The sequence below is a fragment of the Neltuma alba genome, unplaced genomic scaffold (genome assembly GCF_004799145.2).
Source record: "Neltuma alba isolate B1F8T4 unplaced genomic scaffold, ASM479914v2 tig00006900_pilon, whole genome shotgun sequence".
Taxonomy (NCBI): Eukaryota; Viridiplantae; Streptophyta; class Magnoliopsida; order Fabales; family Fabaceae; genus Neltuma; species Neltuma alba.
Window position 1 is genome coordinate 11,276 of NW_021634614.1, and position 20,761 is coordinate 32,036.

Genomic DNA, 20,761 nt, shown 5'->3' on the forward strand with positions numbered 1-20,761 from the left:
GTGCACTTACGTTGTGTTGTCTCAATGGGTAAATGCACACTTGTGTATATTCTGGTGCATGATTTTGCTTGCGTGTTCACACGTGGACGCATTCATATAAATGCAGGCCCATTAACATATGTGCATGTACCCACACGGGCTTGGACTGCACATTAATATGAATATCAACATCTAACACCGTTTATATTGAACACATTACTCGTGAATTCTTAACAGTGTAACTTTTTCTTTTTGATACAAATTAGCAGTGTAACTTTGCTTTCAAAAAATCATGCACCCCTCTTTAAAAAAAAAAAGGAAAGAAAGAAAGAATCTGTACACTTACAGCGCATCATGCCTATAATATACATACACACGTGTGCACGTGGTAGGAGTTGAATGGGAAATCCGTGCATAAAAGGGTCTTGGCTCATGGAAGTTGAGAAACGAGTGTCGAGATATTTTGCGTATCTATTTCACTGTCATTAATTTATCGTCAATGAAAGTTTTATTTTTTCTTGTATTAGGGCGTGGCAATGAGTGTGTAAAATTATATGTAAAATAAAATTATCGGCGTAATATGAATGTTTTTGACTTTACATTTACATTTAAAGTAAGTGTCCATGGTCAGTCCAAAAAAAAAAAAAAGTAAGTGTCCATGGATCCGGAGTCTCGAGAAATTTAGATCTGGAATCTTGAATGGGCTGAGTTCATATATTTCCGTATCTGACGAAACTGGCAATTTGCCTCGTTCCCCTCTACGTACATCTTGGGTGTGGGGAGCTATCAACCGATTTAAGTCAGAAACATACTGATCTATTTGACGACATCTGTTGGAAACTTCTCAAACGGGTGATACTGATCATCTGAATCTACCGAGAGGATTTTGTTTTTAATGTACACGGATGTCTGAATAAAAATCAAATCATGATTTTAAAAATGATTTTATAATATATAAAATAAATATTTAAAAGAGTTTATCTCGATATACAATAAGTGTTTTTAGAAAATACTATGCTGGGAAAAAAGTGTATGACGCTCTACAATATTTGAAATAAAATTATTTTTAATAAAAAGTGTCCGTCTGCAGGAAAAAAAGAGTTACACGTGCTCTTCACCAAAAAAAAAAAAGAGTTACACGTGCTTTTAATGATAAACTTATTAGAGTTACTCGTTCTTTTTACCCTTTCATCTTATATTGCTAATTTTTCTTGCATTTTCCATGCACGGGATGCTCCGATGGCATCGAGCAAGTTCCTGAGTTACTGGGGGAAATCGCCGACCGTCGTACATGATTGCACCCCGCAGCGTATTGCTTGCTGCACTGTCATTTTAAATACGGCCGCGTTTCAGTTAATTATATCTTCAACAATTCTATGTTTGGTGTTTGGGGAGAATTCGTACACAACAAGCGTGGCCACTTTCATAAAAACAGTTTAACTATAATTGCTTCACTCAAGTGATGTGTTGAAGAATACATGCCTCGTGCTGGACTTGTCTCCACAGTCGTCTTCCCTTTCTTTTTCTTTTCTTTTTTTTAAAAAAAATCATTTGACTTCGTTTAATTAAGAGATGGTTTTGCACATTTCCGAGTGATGTTTTTTCATTAAAACCACCACAGGAGGTTGCATTGTTAGTACTACCCCCACTCCTTAATCATATATTCTTAGAGATTATTTGACTTTTATTTTAATTATAAATATAAGATCCTAATTCATTTTATCTATCGCATTTTTTAAAAAATATAGTTTTTATAATAATATTAGTTTAAACTAACACACTTGATTATGATATTTTAAGAAAGATAACACATATTTATTACAAATAACTGATTTAATTTCTTTAATCTACTTAAACTAATCAACTAGTTCTTATATTAAAGACCAGAAGTAATATAAGAGCTGGTTTTACTGTTCATTTGGTTCTAAATTTAAAATTCCAATCTATTTTGTCTCTAATATTTATCTCTTTTTTTCCTAAGTAATCCCCTATATTAGTTGGATATTTTAAAGAGTTACTATCAATTTATAATTGAAACGCACATTACTAATAAGGAAATTTTAGAAAAGACTGTATTTTTTTATTATAAATAGTTGACTTTTTTAATCTTCCAAAATTAGTAAACTAAATTTTATATTAAGAATTGGGATCTAGTATCTATTAATCCTTTTTCAACAACATTGTTTTTTTTTTCCATTAAAAACAAGAAAGAAGAGAAAGATTGTTGGGCACAGAGGTGAATAGAGGGAATTGTGATGATTTTGAAATGTCTGCCCTCAGCAGTGAACTTTCACTTGTTCTCAGCATATTTGGTTATAAGAGTATCGTTAACAGATTTTTGCTCTCTTGAAACAATGATTATGTTGGAACAGACAGCTAAACTACATTGTATTATTTTTTTTTCCCCCTTGAAAGAAAAAAGCAAGGACTAAACTGTTAGTATTTGTTGTACAGAATATTAAAATATCATCTCTCTCCCTGTCTCGAATTTTGCTTCCATAAAAGCTCTCCGGGACCAAGCCTTGTTAGAAAATAAAAGGATGAGTTATGGATGATCAAAAGGGGTGAGGGATGATTGAATCAATTGCGCTACAAAGCACTCAGAGTCAAAAGAAAGAACGAGGTTCTTTGCAATAAAGCGGGGATCACATGGTAATAAAGGGGAAAAGGGAGCTTTCTGTTCCTTGTTCATTACGCTGCAGCTAGATTCATAAGACGCTGGGCCACGTGTTTGGAGAGGTTAGCCTGAGAACTGAAAAATGGCCGACTGGGAGGGAGGGGGGTGATTGTCTAAGTGGGATGGCTGTGCGTCCAGTCATCCCCGCGAGTGCCAAACTCTTTCTCGTCGCTTTCCGCCCCCACCTCTTTTACTTCGTTCGGTTGTTTTCAAACCTCGCCAATCACTTAATTCTTCTTGCATGCTTACTTTAAATATTATAAAATTATTTTTAAAATAACTAAAAAACAATTACTCATTAAGAATCTACGCGATGCCTTGCATCTTCTACATGCAATTATATCATGTCTAGCAACCTACAAATCAATTCATGCTCTAAATTTATAGAGTCTACCTCTTTATTTTTTTCAAAGAAGATTATCAAAAGTGAACCACAGATTTGTAGTTGTTGGTTTGTAATATGTTTTTCTTGGCTCAGATGGGTTTGAAACAAAAAATTCCCTATCAAAGGAATCTTCAATTATAGGATCTTGTTGGAGCAATTACATATGCACGTTATGAATATGACATTTGATTTTAATCACACAAACTAAACAATCATTTCGTATTTTTTAAAGTAATTTTTACAGCTATATAATAGTACTTATTTTACCATTCATATGCCCCTGAATTGAATCAGCTCGTCATTTTTGCATCAATTCTAATTTTAAGCGTGTAAGTGATAAATTTGTATTTTATATTCACTGATGTATATTACTGTTAACAACATAATCAATATTGACATCTTAATCAATATATATTAGTATAATCATCACAAGTATCTACGGAACGTGTAAGAAGTCTTATACTCATAAATGTGGAAAAAAAATTTGACTTATCGATCTCACATAAAAACATACTGCAAGACTACAAGAGTGAAAAGGTTTATATATCTTATAAAAACGTGAAAATTTTTTTTAATATATTTTCCAATAATTCTTCCAATGCCGGAAGAAATATTGCGGATTTGTTTGGGATGACATATAAGCAGCTATCTAATAATAATTTATGAACAATAAGATAAGTATATGAGAGAAGTTTTGTTTTAAATCATGTAAAATGTGCTTGTTCAGTTTTGAAATAATTTTAATATTATTGCCGGTTCTTAATATAGGAGTTAGTTTTACTTTCAATTTAGTTCTAAATATAATACTCAATCTACTTTGTTTATTATATTTATATATTTTTTAAAAATAGCCTTTGTAGTGAATATACATAATTAATAAGGATATTTTAAAAAAAATAACATCTATCTATTATAAATAATTAATTTAATTAAAATTTTTAATCTATTTAAACTAATTAATTATATTTTATATTAAAGATAGGATGTAGTAGAAATTTTCATTGAATTATATATTGATAATTATAATTATAATTTTCGCATTCCTAAAAAATAATGATTACTGATAAAAAAAATATAAACTGCGAATAACGTCGTTCATTCTTGGCCGCCTGGGGGCAAGGTTTGTTTAGGCGCAGAGATGGGAAGGCGAGAAGATGCCCGGAGATGAAGCGCGGGGAGCTGGCGTGCAGAGAGGGACCCACACAGAAGTGGGAAAACCAATAAGAAAGGGAGGAGCATCTGAAGCACAGTAGCACGTCAAAGTGAAAACCACGACTGGACTCGCACGCTCACTCTGTATATGTAAATACGGCCTATATACTACAGATAACAGCACGAACCTTCAAGGCTTCAGCTCCTTAACCTTGTCAAATCATTCCGCTGTTTTCGTCCTTTGCTTTTGATCCCTCCCACACAACCTTTTCTCGGGAAAGAAATTTTTCCGCCCTTTGGCCTTGTCCCAGGTGCACTGGTCCTGTTCTTCTCCCTTCTCCCTCTCTCCTTTTCCCCTTCCCTTCCCTACCTTCTTCTCTCTCCGTCCATCTATCCCTCCGTACACACCAAGGATAAAGTTGTAGAGTTGAGCTCTCTCACTGGCAGCTCTTCGATTCTTCAACTTCAAGCAAACGGGTCTTTCGTCATCTTGTTTGAGCGAAAGGCCTAAAGCTAATCCATTTCGTTTCTCTCACCTCATCTTCTGTGCCTCTTACGCCTCGATATGCTTGCTTAGTTCTCGGCCCTTGGGACTTGCTTGGAATTACAGCTCGCGGGATTTCAGTCCAGACAGGCACAGTAGTTGTTCGGCGAATCATCAATATGGACCATGTTTGCAGGTTCAACACTAAGGAATCATCCCGTTCGGAAGATGTCAGAGTTGGTGACGTCTCTTCCTCTTCAGATCAGTTGCATCGAGCTCCGGCTGCTCATCACTACGTACAGCTGGAAGTGCCTGATTCGGAAAGAACCGGCCTTGACGTGCCGGACCAGTTCATCAAGGCCCAAATCGCCAATCACCCTCTTTATCCTAATTTATTATCTGCTTACATTGAATGCCAAAAGGTCATTACCTACGGTTGCTTAAAACTATTCTGGTAGTTTTACTGAATTAATCTTTCTTTCATGAGGAAAACAAGAAAGGGAAAAACAAAAAAACAAAAAAACAAAAAACTTGCGCTTTTCGTGATTAGTGTTTGATTTACTCTCACTAATTTAGCGGTGTTATAATGTACTTAAAGGTCGGAGCTCCACCAGAACTGGCGTCTCTTCTGGAAGAAATGAACCGTGAAAATCACCCCATCAGTGCTCAGGGTCAGATAGGGGACGATCCTCAACTTGACGATTTCATGGTATTAAAATCCACTTAGGGCATTTAATTTCTTCGAATTCCGAGTTTTGTTTTTCCTAATAACTTGGAGGCGGAACCTATAGATTAAAATAAACCTCAAGTTTTTACAGTTTGCTGGATTCAAACCGATACACACATGCCTGTCGTTTTTACTATGCGTATATGTCGTTTCTGAATGGAAAATTTGAATTGTTGGTGCTTGATACTGCAAGGAATCATACTGTGAAGTTCTTCGGAGATACAAAGACGAGTTGTCCAGGCCCTTCAACGAAGCGACCTTGTTTTTGAGCAATATCGAATCCCAGCTCCACAACCTTTGCAAGGGAACATTAACGACCTCAACGGGATGTCGATCCGGTATATACCTGCTTATATAAACCCCTAATTCGTGTTTTACCTCAAGCTGTTCTCTCTGGTATTGTTTTTGACTCGCATCGTTTGTTTGAGAATCTTAGAGGTGGAGCTGGAGAGTTAATTTAAAGTAATCAATTTAATTAAATCGGATAAATCTTTTCTTTCGCTGGCAAACAGAAAAAGGATAAGTCTTTTCTCTAATATTTCTTTTATTGAGCTTGAATGGCCCTATTTTCGATGAAATATGCAGCCAACCTTGGATATTTCATTTCAACATTAATTAGAATCCTTACAGCGAGGCCCATGTTACCAGTGAGCTATTAAATTTGGGTAAAAGTTGTGGCCATTGGTTTGTTATGCGTGGTGTTAATTTCTTCTAATAGACATGAACCGTGCAAGTGTTTTTTTTACCCCTTTACTTCAGCGAAATACGTGGATATGATATCTTTCTCAATCGTAAACTGATGAAAATTAGCATCTAATTCAGAAAGTGTGGATTGAAATTGTGTCTGCATTACGTTGTGACTATTTTGGATTTGATATATGCAGGATGTTAGTGAGGGTTATTTAATTACTATGTAAGTTTTGACGTGAGAAATGAGCTTCTAATCTCTTTCTGAACATCCCTCGATGTTCACCCACAGGAGCTTAGTGCTTTATTAACCCTATGACATGCATGAATTGAAGATAGATGGGCTTTACAACATTTAGGCACCCTAAAGACCATGATACTTGCCTTAAACCCTAATTTCAGGTCTGCTAGCTGGTGTTTTCTGAGAGGTTTATTGTTTTTCGGACGGAAGTGATTGCATAGAAAAATTAACCTTCGGCTCTGGCTGATGTCTTTAATTGGCATGTCATTGAATATATTTAATTGAAATGTATCAATTAAGGTTTCGATGTTCCGTCTTGAATTGGGCTTATAATCTGACAAAATGGTGACGCCATCCAGTTTTTCCTCCTTAAGGATGAGCCTTTCTTCTCCGGTCTTTCTCTTTCGCAACTAGAAGGCAAGTTCGTTCTGAGCTTACGAAAGAAGGGAACGGATTGCGAGGGGCAGATAGGCAAATGCTGGATAGTGAAGAGGGTGTAAATTATACGAACTTGCCTTCAAATAATTTGCGGCCACGAAGTTAGTCATTTACACAGCTTCCTATAAAAATTAGTCTAGTGGGTGAGGCATGTTGGTAGCTAAAAAGAAACAGATAGGAAAGTAATAACTGAGAGAGACGAAGCAAAATGCTTTTTATTGTCAAATATAAATGTTACATAAACTTGGGGCTGCATGAATGTGTAGAGGACGCAGGTGTGACTTCAGAAGAGGAACTAAGTTGTGGTGAGGTCGAAGGTGTCGAAGGTGCTGGAGCTTGTGGCAGTTGTGAAGCTGATAAAGAGATCAAAGACATGCTTCTTCGTAAGTACAGTGGCTATCTCAGCAATCTCCGGAAGGAGTTCTTGAAGAGAAGGAAAAATGGTAAGCTTCCGAAGGATGCAAGGATGATATTGCTCAATTGGTGGAACACCCACTACAGATGGCCTTATCCCACGGTAATATAATTACCCATTTACTCATTACCATAAAACATGCTTATAATAATACGGCATATGTTACAGTGTCTAATATAATGTTTTTCAACGCGCAACTGATCAAAGTAATGTTGGATCAGCGTCTTCTTGTTCTCGTCCTGTTATACGATGAAATGCTAATGTTTCTTGACCTTGCTATTATAGTCTCGGGGCTGAGTTTTGGCTTTTCCAATGCTAGTTTGGTATAAGCACACTGTCGTTGTATAATTTCATTGGTAGGGATATGAAAAGAAGTGCAAGAGCATTTGATGATAGATGGTGATTGTGATTTTGAACTAAGGCCGGGGACGAAAGAGACAAATAGTGACACTGGATATTCATTATGATATTGACATACTGGTTGGAACCTGATTGGGTGTTTAATTAAATTATATGTGTGAAAGCATTAAAGACTGAAAATGATGGGTGATGAGACATGCAGGAAGAGGAGAAAGTGAGGCTATCGGAAAGGAGTGGACTGAATCAAAAGCAGATAAATAATTGGTTCATCAACCAGCGGAAACGGCACTGGAAGCCATCTGATGATATGCGATTTGCCGTCTTGGAGGGTGTAAATGGGGCCCCCTTCGGCCCCCCTTTCTGCTTCAACGCTCCTCCTCCACCCCCTCCCCAACCTCATTGATATTCCTCAACTCTCCCAATCCACCCTTCTTCTGTGGTATATCTCTATACATAGATATGTATATATATGTATTTGCACTTGTGCTCCAAGAGATCAATTTTTGGGATCTCCACACAAACGTATGAGCTTCCTCTCAAATATTTGCTTGTATTTATGTTACGTGTACTTGCATATAATGGGTGGCGGTTCCTCGTTCCTGTAATTCAAGCTGGAATCAGCAATAAGGGCCTAGCTAAACAGTTGTATACTTGCAATACGCTTTGTACTCAATTGTTGTGGATGAAGTTGTGATGCGTCCAGATTGAACGGAAGTGGTGGATATTACTACATAAAGATATCCATATCATAGCATGTATGGAAGTTGGAAAACGGAAAGCGTCTCTTGGGATAGCTAGGATGATATAGGCAACCGAGGTGGTTGTATGGTCGTGGATAGTAATGAGGTTTCGTCTGGTCTTAATTCCTAATTGCTCTGCTGCGTACGAATGTCGTAGGGTCTCCTGCTCTACGTACCGTAATATGAACCCTGCGTCCCTACCCTTCCCCCCTCAAATCTCACCATATGCTTCACTTTCTGAAGCGCCCATGAATTTTCTCGCTTAGTTTTCATACCTGCTCATTTCTTGTTAGTGTTTACTTAACCAAGGAAGAAGAAGAATAAGAAGAAGAAGCGAATGATTGGATTCATCGTAAAATTGAGGGGCTGAATATATTAATGATGATTGAATTCATCACACGCATATATAAACCAACCAAACTGGTCGGTTTGATCGGTTAAAATCGAAGCCGGCCTGGTATCCAGCTGAAACTGAAAATCGGTGAACTTGAGAACTAGTTAAGAATGGGCTGAATCGGTCCTGAACGGATCAAAATTGATGAAATCGGTGGTTCGACAGGTTGGGCTGGTGGCATATTTGTTTTGATTTTAATTAATATTTTTAGAATACAATCTTTCATCTTCATTTTTATTATTATGAAGGATTATTTGTTTTATTCTAAGCATGTATTATTTAAAATATTAATTTATAAATAACTGGTTTGGTCATAGTCTGTTCACAGTAACGATGGCCCCAATGCTGTTATAATCGAGTTTCAAACAAATGGCAGAAGATAATCCTCTAAAGAAAACAAAAACCATGTTAAAAGTTGGGGTCATCTGGGGCGGGTCGCCCTCATTCAACGGCAAATTGATTTCTTTCACAGTCAGGTTCGACGCTTCCAAATTCAACATGCCTTTTTAAAAAAAGGAAAAAAGTTAACTGTATTATTTATGATATTAGAATTTTACGAATGCAACATGTTTTTATGTATGTCGAATGATTTTTTTTCAAATTAAGGTTACTCCATGTTTTAATACCAAACTCCGAGTCCATGGGAGAAATGAAATTACGTAGATTTTTTGGTACTATATTTTTCACGAATTCAGACGAGAAAATAGACATAAAAATTTGTGATATGATGTGGTCTAAATTTGTAAAGTTTTTATGCGAGGGAAAAAAAATGAATGGGCTTTTCCATGGTTTGGGCCAGGCTAATAGGGAAATGATTGCGGCTGGACCTTCCTCAATCTCTTTTTCCCTCAGAAATCAACTTCTTTTCAAAAACCAATAGGGGTTGGTCTGAATAGTAAGAGATTCGGTTCCGCTTAAGTGAGGTCTTGAATTTAATTCCTCATGGATACAAAAAAAACCCGTTGGGAGACTCACTTACTATACCTAGGTGCGCGACGTGAGTCACATCCGAACATAGTCAGGGTAAAGCTTTGGTGAACCGAGTAGAGAACAACAAAAAAAACTTCTTTTCAAAAGCTTTGTGGGCGCCACGATAATTTTATAATTTATATGAATGCAAAACGCAAAACATATGGGGAGTTTCTTTTTTTAATACGCTATGAAATTTATAGGGATTTATACTACTTATAACATGAATTTTTAATTTCAATCATGGTTTTATTCTTATTATTATTTATTTTCCCTCGTATTTTCAATAAAATTAAAATATTAGGAAAATGAGTGTGGACTCCAAGAAATTGTTAAGTTATTGTCCCTGAAAAATGTAAATTTTGGGTGTCTGGTTTTGAAGTGATTGGAAATTGGAATGGCGGTGTTGTGTCGAAACGCAGTGCACGCTACCTGCGAAACCATGAAGCGTAAAACTCACGTCTTCCTCATCCTATTGTGGAAATAACACCCCTCCTCTTAAAAAATTAGTATTTGTGAGTTTGTAGCCAGAGATATGACGCTGTGGGGTCCCCCAAGAAAGGTCAAAAAGAAAAGGGGGGGGGGGATTGTGCTGTTGGCCGCAGCTTCACGCGCGGATGAAACGTGGGGTTTGAAGACTGAACTGACACTGAGAGACGAAAGCTAGGGGAGCGAATGGGATTAGATACCCCAGTAGTCCTAGCCGTAAACGATGGATACTAGGCGCTGTGCGTATCGACCCGTGCAGTGCTGTAGCTAACGCGTTAAGTATCCCGCCTGGGGAGTACGTTCGCTATTATTGACGGTTTACAAATATAATGGCTTGTTGGGCTTTTTATATTTGATATTTAATATTGCTTATAAATAATGTTGCTCCTATTTGGGGAAGGGAGACGTCAAAAAAGGCATGGAAGGTGGCATGTTCGCCGATGCTGATCTCAACACATCGGATGTTTACATAGATTTATTTTTTATTTTTAGTAGTTTGGGTAAAAACATGGGTAGTCAATTACTCTATATAATAATAAAACAAAAGACGCCCTCTTTGATTGGGATGTTAAGCCCAGATCATCACTCACTCTGAAAACTCAAAAGTCACCCGGTTAAAGAAATATTTCACTTGCTTGTTATGGAAAGTGAAATGAAATTAAAAAAAAAAAAAAATCTCCATCGACATGGTACCATAAGAAAAGGATCAATTAGCATCTTGTATTTGCATTAACCAGGTGTTTGGATAGAAACCAAACCATGATTTCAAGAGTGATTTTACGATATACAAAATAAATATGTTGAGGAGTTTATCTCGATTTGTAAAAAAGTATTTTTCAAAAACACTTTTCATGACATTTAAACACCCCTTACCCCTTAAGATACCGAAGACTTTTGACACAAGCATGTTTTCACTCCAATCCCATGGGCCTACGAAAACAAAATCAAGAGTTTTATAGGCTCAGAGCATCGTTGTCTTCCTCACGAGGCCTCAATGATATTTTCCCCTCCTCCTCTGCCGCCCATAGGCATCCATCCGTCAAGTTGTATATATTCGCTTCGCAATTTCAAATTCACAACACACACTCTCTCAAAATTTTTCTTATAATTTTTGTTTCGAAGAGCCGGTGATGTGCTATTGAATTATTTGCCAAGGACGCTCCTGTGATGAAAAATCCTAGTCACAACAATTCAAAAAATTTGCGACAACTACTACCTCTGGTACTTAATATAAAAACCAGTTAGAATATGAGATTCAATCATAAATATAAGACATTAATTTACTTTATCTGTTATATTTATAATCTTTCTCCAAACTAATTTAACTAACTTATAAATTGATATATATGATCTAATGTTTATAAAGGAATACCTTAGAGAGATCATGTTGCATTTGTTATTATTAAATGATTAATTTGGTTCTCTTAATCTCTTTAAATTAATTAATTAGCTTTTATGTTAAGAAATAAAGGTGGTATATGTGTGCAGCACGGATAACACAGGGAAGCATTATTATGTTCACTTTTGAATCCTGTCAATTATTAGTCTTTGAGTTCTATAAGCTAGAGAACAAGGTAACTCTGGCTGGGTTGCTTCTTTCGTGGTACCCTAATTAATGATTATAAGCAATATTGAAAAGAAAAGGTTACGTAGTTTAATGGAGTTTTAATTCCTACAAGCTCAGGTTGTGACACACACGTAACGATGTAAGATTTCGTGTAGAACCTTCTTATAGAATTCTAAATATCGATGGTCTCGAATTGATCTAAACAAAGTGTGTCATCTTTATTAGTAGCCGTCAGTACTCAAACAATGCACCAAAGGGTTTGTCTCTAATGGAGCTTCCTTCAATAATGACTTAGTAAATTTCCCCCCATTGATACCCCTTGAAAGAAGGATCCAACGTTGATATTGTTCTGCACTATCATATCAATGACCCGACATGTACGGCTTTTTAATTTTTACCTAAATGACAGGTGAAGACATTGCAGCAAGGAATCAAGCTTGCAACAATGCGACCTGTTTTTCTGCTGATATATTATAATAACGAACATTCATTCTGAAGGAGGTCTTTTGCCTGTAGTTTTTGGCCTGAAATACCCATCTTAATTCTAATTCCATCCTTTTAGCTCCCCATCATCAACAGAAAATCGCAACCTTTGATATAACTAAGAACAAAGGGACGCGTAATGAAGAACCGACTCATCTTGCAGCTTGTATAAATACCAGTTTTCTGAATCAAGATGATTTCATTCATGGAAAGTTTCGGTATTCATATCTCATCAGCATTTTTATGAATTAATATGTATCAACTAGGAATCAACAAGTATCTAATTGAAACTATCTTAAACAAGTCTTAAAACCTAAAGATCTGGCTAAATAATTCTCAATTATTTTGCTTCCTCAAAGCAAACCAGTTAAGTTGCAGGGTGGCATCATCCGGGGGGGATGTCATTCATAAGTGATTAGGGCACAAAATCACTAGAATCCCTCTTTGAACTGAGCACAGATCTAGATGTGCACATATAGGGATTATATTCTGAAAGCCCACAAAGGCATTGCAATATGGTCAACCGAAAGAAAGAAAAATAGTTACTGCAGGAACCAGATTAATACAGGAAGCAAGGCTAATATCAGAATCTACTATGCGTCGTTGTCCATAACTGAGCCTCGATTGAAAGGCGCGCCCACATATATATGATAATAAAACCCAGCAAAATTCCAATCTTCCTTCTTTATTTCTTTCCTGCCTGCATTAAATTTAATAAACAGTATGATATGCGTATGATTTAATCGAAGAATATTCATCATACTATTGCCTGGAAAACTTGTTTACCTTTTATGTTGATTTTATCGAACAATTACACATTTAGTGTATTTAAGAACTACATCGTATAACCCTAACAAAATAAATTTTTGCACTTTTCCTCTCAAATCACAATGAGTCCTCGATAGGGTGTATATGTCACCTACTTGCATTTTATTCCAGAATCGACACTGATTTGATGAGCCATTATAGTGAAAAGCAAGAAGATGTTTTTTTTTTTTTTTTTACCAGTTCTTTCATCAGGTTACAGTAAATGTGATCAACTTGCAGCTTGCACCGAGGACAACTTGCAGCTTGCACCAATGACAACATTTATTGATGAGCTGATAATAAGGAAATTAAATAAAAAAAGAGTACCCTTGAGAGTGCGGATCATCATGAAAACACATATAAGCCCCCTTTTTTTATTTCTTGAGAATTTTGAGACGACATCACGAAAATGATGAGCACTAGATGATATAGATATCATAAACGGGTATATCGGCAGGAAAATTAAACTAAGTGACTACTGGCTAGTAGCTACCGCATAGATGACCCAATTCCATGTAGAGAGACTCCAATCACATAAATATATGGCTAGAGAAATGAAGGTAGTGTGTTAGAAAGAGAGAGATGTCGAGTTTATTACGATGGCTGTTCCTCGACGGTCAACTCCTCAATCATATTCCCATGGTTGACGAGGGGATTAAACACTTGTATCTCAGAACACTTGTTTGGCAATATCATATTTGGAAGACCTTGCTGATCATTATGCGAATGCAGAGGCAGGGGATACTTCCGCGCGATCACAACAGAATTGATAACCTCATCGGTGGGATGGAACACAGAGAGAACCTCAAAGCCTCGAAGATCGTCGGGCTCAACCACAGGATACAGAAAAGCGCGAGCTCCATGGGCACTCCTCAGCATCAGGAGTGCTCCCGGAGCCATATGCTTAGCCAAATGATCGATCACCCGATTCTTCTCGTCATTGTCCATCCCCACGAGAGCCGCCAAATAAACAACCTCGTACTCTTCCAAGTCCTTGGTCACGTCCAAGATATCGCTGGTGTGAAAAACCATGCGTTTAGATAAATCAGTGTCGGAAGAAAACAAGCGAAGGGCCATGGAATTGGCCTGCGGGTCGATGTCATAGTTATGGAAGGTGGTGGTGGGAAGATGATTGGAGGCCAGCACAATCGAAGTGAAAGGAAGAGGGCCAGAGCCGACGAAGGCTATGTTGGAAGGGAAACGAGCGCAGTGCTGGGTTAGGATGGTGAACTCGAGGAGACCGAGTTTGAGGTAGTTGGAGTAATAAGGGAAGATGTCGAGGTGGTCGAGAGGGTTTTCGAAGGAGCCGAGGATGGTGGAATAGTGGGTCTCCAGGAGGCCTTCGGCGTCGCCACAGAGGCGAATGAGCTTGGACCGAATCTGCTGAAGGCTTTTGGGGAGCTTAGTGACATCGATAGGGTTGGGTGGTATGCATGTGAGGACGAGTTGGGTAAAAGAGTGTCGACATTTTGGCAGGGTTTGAGACTATCGAGGCTCGAGATCTGATCATAGAGCTCGCAGATCTTTCCAATCAACAAATCTTCCTGGCTCACCATGTCGACACTATGTGCGGGGCTCCTTTGGTTTCTTTTTCACAGACTCTGCGGTGTCCCTAAAGAGAAAAAAGCTCTCTGGGAGCACACGGTGTTTGAGAATAGAGAGGGACGCTTAACCCTTGGGCAGGGCGGGATCTGTATTTATGCTCACTACTGGGTCCCATGTGGGCCCCTGGTGCTTTACGACCATTGGCTTACTGCCATTGGACGAAGGCGTGTGCAGTTTCATTTTGTTCCGCTTCGCCTAGATTAGAATCTAAAATGTTATCGCCTTCCCCCGTCCAACTATCAATAGTTCCGGCAAACCAAGAAAACAAATTCACAGACAAAAATATGCTGGTAGTGTCCTTGATAACAACTATTTACAAGAAAAAAGTCATATTTGATTCTGACTTTTCTGTTTTTTCCCCTGGAATTAAGAGGTTTTGGGATGATATTGCTTTATAAATGTGTGCTAGCATGAGTGTGTGTGTTAGGGTTTTGAGAGTAGTCCCAGAAGATTGAAAATGCATCATGACGATCAATAATCCTGCGATGGGGATTGAAGCCAATGATCCCACCATGCTCATGGATGGAATGCGCATGACAGAAACTTAATGTCGTGTCATGCATAAATATCAGAGGATGGAGGGGAATATATCCAAGTCTATTTTGGCTGAAAGAAATCCAATGCTGGTAGAGGTTGAAAAAAGGGAATGAAAGAAAGTGGCTGGGAGAATGAATGTCCACATCGTTAAGGCCTTTCGGGGTCAAAAGCGCGGTAATAGTTCAGGTAATGAGAATCTCTCAAAGTCAATATCAAATATATTACCGGATGCTCCAACATTAATTGTTCCTTCCACCCACCATATGGTTACCTAAGACCTCTGATAATTGGATTTTACTATAAAATCGACAATAATATAATAATCATAAGACTTGCTGTTTTGGCAAGCTGGCAAGCCTGTGATTCTGTTTGAGTTTAATGGCCTTCATTTATGCACGTCAGCAACATAACATGAGGGTCGACGCTACGTTGTACGCTGAAATCGTATTGTATTTCATGATGAGAAAATTCTAATGATATTTCAAATCGAATAATTAGTTCTTTTTTCGTATATATTTCCTACCTGTGATTTAGAGACTAGAGTTGCTCATCATCATCGGCTAGTTGTACGTAGTAAGCAAACGAGAATATATGTGTCAGCGTCTGATTTGTTTAGGCATAAACAAATGGATCGGAACATGTTCTGTTGAGTGCTGTTTAAGCTACTATCAGCATCAATTCAGTTCACACTGGATAAATAGAGATAATATATATAGAAGGCATTATATTGCCAGTTTTATATGAAAACGATCGACGAAAACGCAGCGCCGCTCCTTAATATTGTCCCTTTAATTGACCCGATATGATGAAGAACGCAACTGAGTGATCGAAGGGCGTGGATGGAAGATTCGGTGCGTGTGGCCTTGATGGAGCAGTCCACTATAGCGATAGGAGACAAAGTTCGTTGCTGTGATAGAGAATAGGTTTGAATTCTTGTATTATTCCATCCATCTGCGGCCGCATAGTTATCAACTGGATCCCTATGCTTACCTTCTGCTCTTTCTTTGTTTTTTCTGTTCCTTTCTCCCAAAAACAATTCTGTTATGTTGGGGCTCCTGAAATCACAAATATATTACTACATCCACTGGTTAATATATCTAAAGGTTAATTGACTAATTTGAGTAGATTAAAAAAATTAGTAGAGTTAATTATCTATAATAAATATGTACTGTTTTCTTTAAAATATCCTCATGTACTCCTCGGTCCTTATTATAAGACCCCATTTGACTTTTTATTTGGTCCTAATTATAAACCCCATCCATTTTGTCTCTTATATTTATGCATTTTTTCCAAGATAATCCTTCTAATAATGATAGTTTTAGCCAATATACTTAATTAGCAAGGATATTTTAGGAATGACAAACTTATTTATTATAAATAACCAACTTAATTACTTCCTTAATCTCCTCAAATAAGTCAATTGGGTCTTATAAAGGACCGATAGTATATTAGTTAGAACTACCATTTGATGAAATATTTAACATATACAACTATTATAAAGGTTACCTTAAAAAAAAATAAATATGAAAGACATAATTGATTGTTATCTTATATTTAAAACTAAATTAAATGTCAAATGAGCTATTATTTATATTACGGACGATGGATTCATACAAAGAAATATTTCATTTTAGCCGCATTTTTCAATTTTCACCAAAAAAACGCACATTAGCATAGCAAAAAAAAAAAAATCAGTATGCAAATCTCTATCACTTTAGACGTGTTTAACTAAGTCCTTCTAGTTTATTTTATTGGATCCTCGTAATTTTTTTTAATGATAGGCATACTCATAATTTGTTAGTTTGTTAAAAAACAAAAAAAAAACTCTAATAGTTAATGATATGGTTCTCACTCAACATATTATTAAATTAATTTTGCCATATGTTGATAACAATTAAATTTAGGCCATTTTTAATTTTTTTTTTTTTTGCATTTTATAGCAACTTATATGTCGCTCAATTGAACTTGGTCAATAGACGATGAGTGCGAGGACTCATGATCATAATCGAGAAATTTACAACAACCTGATAGAAAACTATAAGACCCAAGACCTCGTTAAAAATCAAGTACAATCATAAGGAATGAAGAATTATTTTTGTCAAACTATTTTTTTTATCTTACTATAATAGATTGATTGCATTTTTTTTTTTAAATGTAGACTTCTTAACACGCGTTTGAAAGTTTAGGATAAGAGATTTGAGTCTCTGTAATTAAAGTATTATTGTGTTTAAAATGGAATTTTTCAGTATAGTTTATTTTTCCCCCCTTCCCAATTATTATGTCCAAAACTCGGATGTCCTCTCAAACATATTTGCCGTATTATTATCTTTGTCCCTTGTGACCAAATCTATAAGAGGCCACTGCTTCAGAGTTTGTCTTTAGAAAAGGTGGGAAATACAGTGTATGGGCAATTATGAAAGGATGTATGGATCCTCATCGTGTTGACATTCAACAAGTTGCCCCTCTCGCTCCACTTCATGCTCTTTCTTATTATATTATTTTTTAAAAAAAAATCATTTGTTATTCTCACTTTGATTCCTTCCCCTTTTTGCCTTTTCTCATATTTAAAAAACATTTGTTATCCTTACTTTGATTCCTTCAAGTTCGATGGTTCATATGACACCATATCATCCACTTCCATTCTCTCCTTTGACGCAGCTTAGGGTTGTAGATTTTCCTTGTTTTCATCTCACTTACTTTTATTATTCTTCCTCACCCAGCCAAATCCGTGTTTAATAAATCATAAACTGTTTTATCCTCACCAAACCCAGATTAGGCACTAACTCTCTCTGAATAAATTCAGTATTGAAGGGATTGGTTTTTGTTCCTAAACTTCTAAAAATTTCAATGAACGCTCAGCGCTTTGGTATTCATGTATTCATGTATTTTGGTTATGTCATTTTTTGACATAACCAAGAGAAACATTAATTAATCAGTAAAAGAATCAAGAGAACACTTTATAATTCGTGTCAGGATGAAAAAAAAAAGGAGTAGTAGTAAAAATAACCCAATTGGTGAAAGCTGACATAATTAAGATTGGTTTCCAATAGAATGGAAAGATGTAAGGATGCACTCAAGGAGGCATTTGGGGTGACGCAGACACAGAAATATGGTTGGAAAAGAGAGATTAGCAGTGAGCATCACTGAGCATTAATTATCAGCAGATCAATAAAAAGCAAAAGCTACTTTTGATGACGGGGGGAGGGGCAGGGCGGCGAATGGATTTGTTTATTGGTCAATTTGGCCACTTTCACGCACCCCAAAATGCGACTACTCGACGCTGAAAGCAATGAGTGATAGTGTTGCAGAGACTGTAGAGGCCACTTTGGGGAAATGCAAAATGTTGTCAATATGGACTCATCCTGTACTTGCCCTCGCCTTTCGGTTGCACCATCTCCAATTATTCTCTTAATGCTCCACATTGTTACATTATTAAAGCCAGAACAAATATTATATTGCTCCTGTAAAGATAGGCCTAGCCATCATGAAAGCCCGTGAATAATGGCCTCCATCTTAGTTGGCCATCAGTGAAGTCTGACTCTGCTGACCATTCTGATTCTGATAACCATGCTTGTTCCTCTCAGATTGACGCCCTCTTCTTCTTCTTCTTCTGTTCATTATATTAGTCAATTTCTAACTCTGATACTTAGCTACCAATTCAATGGCGGGGGCACTAATACAGGTGAATTTTTGCTGAGTTTGATAGGGTTCTTGGTAGTCTTTTTATTCTTACTGTCATGCTGTTCAATGACGTTCATATACATATTCTGCTTTTCTGCCTCTCCTCCTCGCTACACAAGTGTCAGCCCTTTATGGTTGAACCAAGGTTACTTAACAAATTCGTTCCCAGCATTTTATGATTTGTGGCAATCATTTTTATCTGTTGAAAATATTGTTTGACTGGTTATCCTGGAGCCCTGAGATACATAAGCAAACATAGACCTACATGCAACTTTCTAAAGGAAGCGTTTGCAACATCAGGAAGGAAATCTGTGAATAAGATATTAATTGAAACGCGTACATTTGTCAAAAATCTGGGCGTGAAACGATGTACGGTCGGACAAAAAAATCAATCGGGGGCAAAACAATATGATGTGAAACGATGAACTTGACATGCTGTGGGAATTGGAGCTATAATTTCAAGGACAAGAAATGCACTGCATTAACCACATCATAAACCATTAGTCCAATTCTGCCTCCGGCCCAACTTCCTATTTGACTTCCCACAAGATAACCAAGCCTCCCAAGACACTGCTCCCCAAAGAAGCCTCCGCTATAAGTACCAAACAATGTTCCTATGCTTCTGAGGAACCCTTCTGTCATGGTAGCCCCATAATAGATAGCTTCAAAAAAGTCCCATCCTGAAGACATTATGGGACCTATAACGCGTTTCGCTTCACGGGACGCCATCTTTGCTGCCTTCTTACCATGTTTTTCAGCAAGTTTTGACGACTTTTTCTGTGACATCCCCTTTGAAGCTGCTTGAAAAAGGGCAGTTTCAACGGCTTCATCCCTTGCTTTCAACACACGAGCAGTCTCAACGTTGTAGGAGAAGAGTTTCGCAGCTTCCTTCACACTGCATCCTAAACTTCCAGCGCCCATATCGAAACAATCGAAAATTGTGAACTTCCCACATTGGGACGAACCTTCCTCCCCAACTAGCTCTCTGCACTTTCCAGCTGAAAGGACCAAAAGCAAGTCAATTTATCTCATACTCTCAGTAACCATGTTTTGATGCGCAAGATCTAATCTCGTAAAGATACATATAATCTGTATATTGTACGGTCTACCTTACATCCACTCGTTCTTACAAGTCATAAATCATTCTAGGCATTTCTAAGAATAGCTGCTCTGGTTTTCATCAGAAAGCCAGATTCAACACCTTTCAATCCTCTTACAGGTAAATGCATAGAAGATTCATCAAACACATTTTCATTACATTTGCATGTGTGTGTGTGTGTTTCAAAGCTAAATATTTGCGAGCCAAATATGTAATACCAAGAAGAAATTGAAAGCTTGGAGGAGCGGTGGCCGCTCCATGACGGTGAAATTAAGAGGAAAGAGATATTATAGTAAGAGTTCGGTATTTATGAATTCAGAACAAAGCAATTCATCACGTGCTGTTTGCCATTTGCGATTTCCGATGATTGCTAATGTAATGCAAATTACACAACATGGATTGCAAATAACCGAAAAGGGAAATTCAGTTGCGAGATGACATTAACAGATAGAATACTGTCAAGAAACCAATGAAATTGGTATGTATATAAGTGAAAGCACCTGTCTTGCTAAGCAGAATGATGCCAACTACAAACAGGAGGATCCGAACCCTCTTTTGTCGGAGTTCCATGGCCCTGCTCTTTAAACGATATAGACCTGAGCCTCAATGCTAACAATCCTTCAAAGATCAAAAATGCTTTTCATGATGTTCGTAGTTCCAGCGTTCATTCCTTTTTTTTTCCCTCATTGTTTCTTCCATTCATTTTTTTTTTAATTGAAGAGCTTTCTCTCTCTCTTTTTTTTGGCCTTTCTTTTCTATTTCTTCAGTGCAAGTCGTTCCAATCTTAACGTCACCGAAGTCGAAGAGACAGGAACCTCCTAGTCTCCTACAATGCAGATCCCGTA

The 20,761-nt window shown here is 37.2% G+C and overlaps 2 protein-coding genes and 1 pseudogene across 2 annotated transcripts; 1 reads left to right on the top strand and 2 right to left on the bottom strand.

Annotated features, from left to right (window-relative positions):
* The first annotated feature begins 4,834 nt into the window (after nt 1-4,834).
* On the top strand, nt 4,835-8,259 carry LOC114751403 (homeobox protein knotted-1-like 1). The gene is made up of 5 exons (XM_028940075.1): nt 4,835-5,099; nt 5,276-5,386; nt 5,598-5,742; nt 7,037-7,287; nt 7,748-8,259. The coding sequence occupies exons 1-5, from the start codon at nt 4,857-4,859 to the stop codon at nt 7,946-7,948; spliced, it is 951 nt and encodes a 316-aa protein (XP_028795908.1). The 5' UTR covers nt 4,835-4,856; the 3' UTR covers nt 7,949-8,259.
* Nucleotides 8,260-13,156: 4,897 nt separating this feature from the next.
* Nucleotides 13,157-17,342, bottom strand: LOC114751401 (nicotianamine synthase-like; annotated as a pseudogene).
* A 1,469-nt stretch (nt 17,343-18,811) lies between these two features.
* Nucleotides 18,812-20,522, bottom strand: LOC114751402 (uncharacterized). Its single transcript, XM_028940074.1, has 2 exons — nt 20,417-20,522; nt 18,812-19,815 (listed from the first exon to the last, which is right to left on the bottom strand). Exons 1-2 carry the CDS (start codon nt 20,484-20,486, stop codon nt 19,268-19,270), a joined length of 618 nt encoding a protein of 205 aa, XP_028795907.1. The 5' UTR covers nt 20,487-20,522; the 3' UTR covers nt 18,812-19,267.
* Nucleotides 20,523-20,761: the final 239 nt, after the last annotated feature.